The 3781-nt window shown below is 43.6% G+C and overlaps 1 protein-coding gene across 1 annotated transcript in view; it reads left to right on the top strand.

Annotated features, from left to right (window-relative positions):
• Positions 1-3781, top strand: part of TCF20 (transcription factor 20 (AR1)) — a 44054-nt gene that overhangs the window by 35434 nt on the left and 4839 nt on the right. The window contains exon 3 of the mRNA XM_009700327.1: positions 818-867. Coding sequence (XP_009698629.1) covers positions 818-867 — 50 coding nt within the window. The remainder of the gene's footprint in view (positions 1-817; positions 868-3781) is intronic.

The raw sequence follows: 3781 nt of genomic DNA, 5'->3' as shown, positions 1-3781 counted from the left end.
CTGAAGTTCTGGGAGCTGCCGACTCGACATCCCTTGGAGGCAGAGCCTGGGCGGGAGGGTGAGAGGAGGAGCACCACTTAACTGGCAGCGCCAGTAAAGAAGTGTTCTTCAAACTACAGTATTGCTTCATTTGTTCCTAAAGAAGCAATTCGACGTCGGTGCCTCACTTTCCATAATAGGTTTAAATCATTCATTAAACTATTTCTTAGATTATGGAAGCTTCACATACATGAGTCATGGAAGCAGATCCAAGAACAGCATGAGTGACCTGACTGCCAGACATAGTGTCAAAGTGTTAAATGATCACCAGGGTTTGGGATTGCGAATAAGCTGTCGTATACCCCCATACCTAGAGACACACCCCCTTCTCTCCTGATGTTGGCAGGGCCTTGGGGTGTGGATGAAAGGCACTGGTTTTCCTATGAAGTACAAAGCAGGGGTTGTCTGTTCATATTGGATGATTGCGTCCATCTTCCTTGTGGCGTAGCAAGGAAGCTTGGAATAGCTGAAGGGGGTTGGGATACAGGATTTGTAGACTTGCTGTTGTGATTCTTACTCTATACAGAGGATCGGGGAGACCGGGGATGCTTGGACTTGGCTTGGTAATCCAGGCAACGTTGTCACTTGGGGTGTTTTATAATTTTATTTGCTAAAACTTTGGGGGTGGAAGGGATGAACCTGCTAATAAGATAGTATTCCTATAAGAGATCTTTGAATGAAAAATATATACCTGTGAGGCAAGATTAACACATGTGATGTATTATTCAAGTTGGTTTTTATTAAAAAAGTAATAAATTGCTGTCTCCTCCTCCTCTAGATTGTTTACTAAACGAAGAGAATTTCTCCGTGAGGTGCCCCAAGCACAAGGTAAGAATCCGCGCCTGGATTAGACCTGCTTTTTGCTGCCCCCTGCTGGGGTCTGAGCTTGGGTTGGTAATTTTGCACCTGCGTAACATCTGTAGTCAGAGATGCTTTTAGATTAATTCTTCTGTGATGTGTGCTTGTGGTATATTCTGGGGGCAAACATCGACTTGAGAAGAATAGAAAGAGTTTAAGAAGATAAATTAAGTTTTTGCCTTACCTGTTCAGTTGTTCTTTAGATCCTTGATGACTTTAGAAAGCCCAGCTTCATTTCCTGTCTTCTGTGATAGAATCAGTACATTGCTCGCCATTTCTGTTTGAGTGCTCCTTTGAACCGATAGTCGTTTTTCTCCTTGGCTTACTGACGATGCAAGGAGGAAGAAAAATGGCTCATGGAAAAGTTTCAACCACTTTTTTTGAAACATTTAGACTAAGTCATGAACCAATATAGTGATGAACCTGAAACACCTTCTTCTAGTTTCCTGGTAGTAACTAGACTGAGTCCTACCGCTCAGCCTTCAAGATACCTGTTTAGTTGTTCTGTAGATCTTTGACTCTTCAGAAGACCCATCATCGTTTTCACTTTTTAGTGATGGACTCAGCATGCTACCTCTGCCTGGGGTTTGGGTGTCCTTAACAGAATGTCCCTGGAGCCTGCAGACACAGTGGTGCTAAGAGCTGGACTGCTGTTGCTCTGTCTGTATGGAAAGAGGAGACCAGGCAGAGAGAGTACCTACTCTCTTGTACGTATAAGCAACATGCTACAGTGCTGGGAATACCCCTCCCAGCCCCTAAGGGAGGATACATCTCTGGTAGCCTGTGGATACCAGTCCACCAGTTTTAAATGCTCCAAGGTATCCAAAGAAATGGCTGTTCTTGCGGCCAGTTGGATACAAGAGGAATTGTGCGAGAGTGTGGATGGCTTATGCTGGAAAGTGAATGATAATAGGGAAGAATTGCGTGGCTTTCTAGCAGGGATTAGTCTCCCTTTAGTCCTGGTCTGCAGATCTCTTCTCTGCCTAGAATTAGACTGACATCTGGTGGGCTTTTGTCTTCACAGATTATCTTTAATCTCTCTTTTGTAAACATGCAAGAATTAGTCTCATGTTCCTTTCTGGATATTCTACCACAATATGATGTATTTATACACACGTATTTAAAATGGACTGGAAGATTCTGGGGGCATTTAGGCAGTTATCCAGAACTGGCCTACTTTTCATCGTATAAAAGAAAATAAATTATTCTGCACAATTGTGAAATAATGTTGAAAATGTACAGCAGGCTTAAATTGACGCGTTAATGCTACATGAACCTGCAGGTCTTGCCAAACAAAAACGGGAAGGATGAGCTCCCCTTATTGTGGAGTGCAACTACCTAAGTGCCACTCTCTGCCCAACTTTGGATACTTGACTGAAGAGAATAGGAAGGTCAGGTCTTTGAGGGCTGTTTTATTTTTGCTGCCCATTGCCTGAAGTATTACAGGGAAACATGGTGTTAAAGCTTTTCATAGCTGGCTTGAGTCACTGCTGCTGTATATAGGTACTTGCAGTGATGGTGCTTAAATCGTGAAAGGAAACAACCGTTTTACAGAATCCAGCCTCCCGGAGAAGATACTGAGCGGGCACATTGCTTTCTAAAGTAATCTTGGGGGGCGGGAGGGGGAAAACTGCCAATTAAGTAGATAAAGGTACTTCATGAGGCAATAGAATTTTGAATTTTATTCAAAACTATCGCACTGCAGATCATTTTCTGTGTTGCGTTGAAAATGGAAATTCAACACCAGCAGCCTTGCTTAGATGCTGAAATTTGTTGGCTTTTGCTTAGTAAAGACATGAATCGTTTGTTTGAAGTCAAGCCAAGTTTTCTTTGCTTGCGTGTGACTCTGCCCTTGCCCTGTGTTTCACGGATCATTACTGGTTTGTTCCAAATCCTTCTGCAGGGCAGAATCTAAGATCACCCTGCTCCTTCATGGTAGGGGAGTTCCAGCCAGTTGCGAGGCAGGAACGGGAAGGTTGAAAACCATCGCTCTGGAATGACTGGAGAACAAACTGCATCAATTTTCTGCATTATATGAACATGAGCAATTGAGAGGAAGAAGGACTTTAGATTAGACCATTTAAAACTGTATTTTTAGGTAACAGCGGTTTAACATTAGTATCTAATGAGTAGCTGTCTTATAGCTCATTCTTCTGTTCTGTAGTTAGTGGGTGGAAGAACTAACTTTATAAGTCCTCTAGCGCTGAGTAAGTCCCCCGGTATAGTGCCTTTTATCCTTTTTCAGTCCACGTCTCACATCGGTAAATACACCTCATCATAGTAAGTGGCTCCTGGAGAGCAAAGGTGCTTCTTCCCTCATTAACTCTGCTTGACGCTTCAGGCATAAGCAAGCGAAGTCCAGAGGGACTGGTCCTGCCTTTCCCGGTCCTCCCCAGTGAGCTTTCCCATTTCCTTCTGTCAGCATTGATGCTTCAGCCATCCATGTCCTGAATGTGCTACTTTTGCAAAATAGCAGCTTTTATCACAGGGAAAACGCTGTCTGAAAACTAATCATCTTTTGATGGGTTAGCTTCCTCTCACAAATCCAACTAGCTGTGTGTCTGCATCGCAGCAAGTGCCGTCGCAACAGAACTGCTGGGGATGCCGAGGCACTGAGGAGGATGCAAAGGGGATGGGATGCCTCGCCGTTCGGTGGCACTGCAGTCTTGAATTGTCTTAAGCCATCTGTGGGGCGATTTTAAGTGCTATTTCTCAGCTTGTTCTACCTTTTTGTGTTAAATTCTGTGTTTCTTAAAATTAACCAGGCTTTTGTGTCCCAAACTCTTTACTTTTGTGGAATTGCCTGCTTTTGTCACAGGGAAAACTCTGTCTGAAAAATCTATGTCTGGTTCCAATACTGACTTCTCTTTCTCTCTCTCTCGCT

This window comes from Cariama cristata, unplaced genomic scaffold (genome assembly GCF_000690535.1).
Source record: "Cariama cristata isolate BGI_N322 unplaced genomic scaffold, ASM69053v1 scaffold9475, whole genome shotgun sequence".
NCBI lineage: Eukaryota > Metazoa > Chordata > Aves > Cariamiformes > Cariamidae > Cariama > Cariama cristata.
Note: the sequence above shows the minus strand (reverse complement) of the source record. Positions and strands in the feature narration are given on the sequence as shown.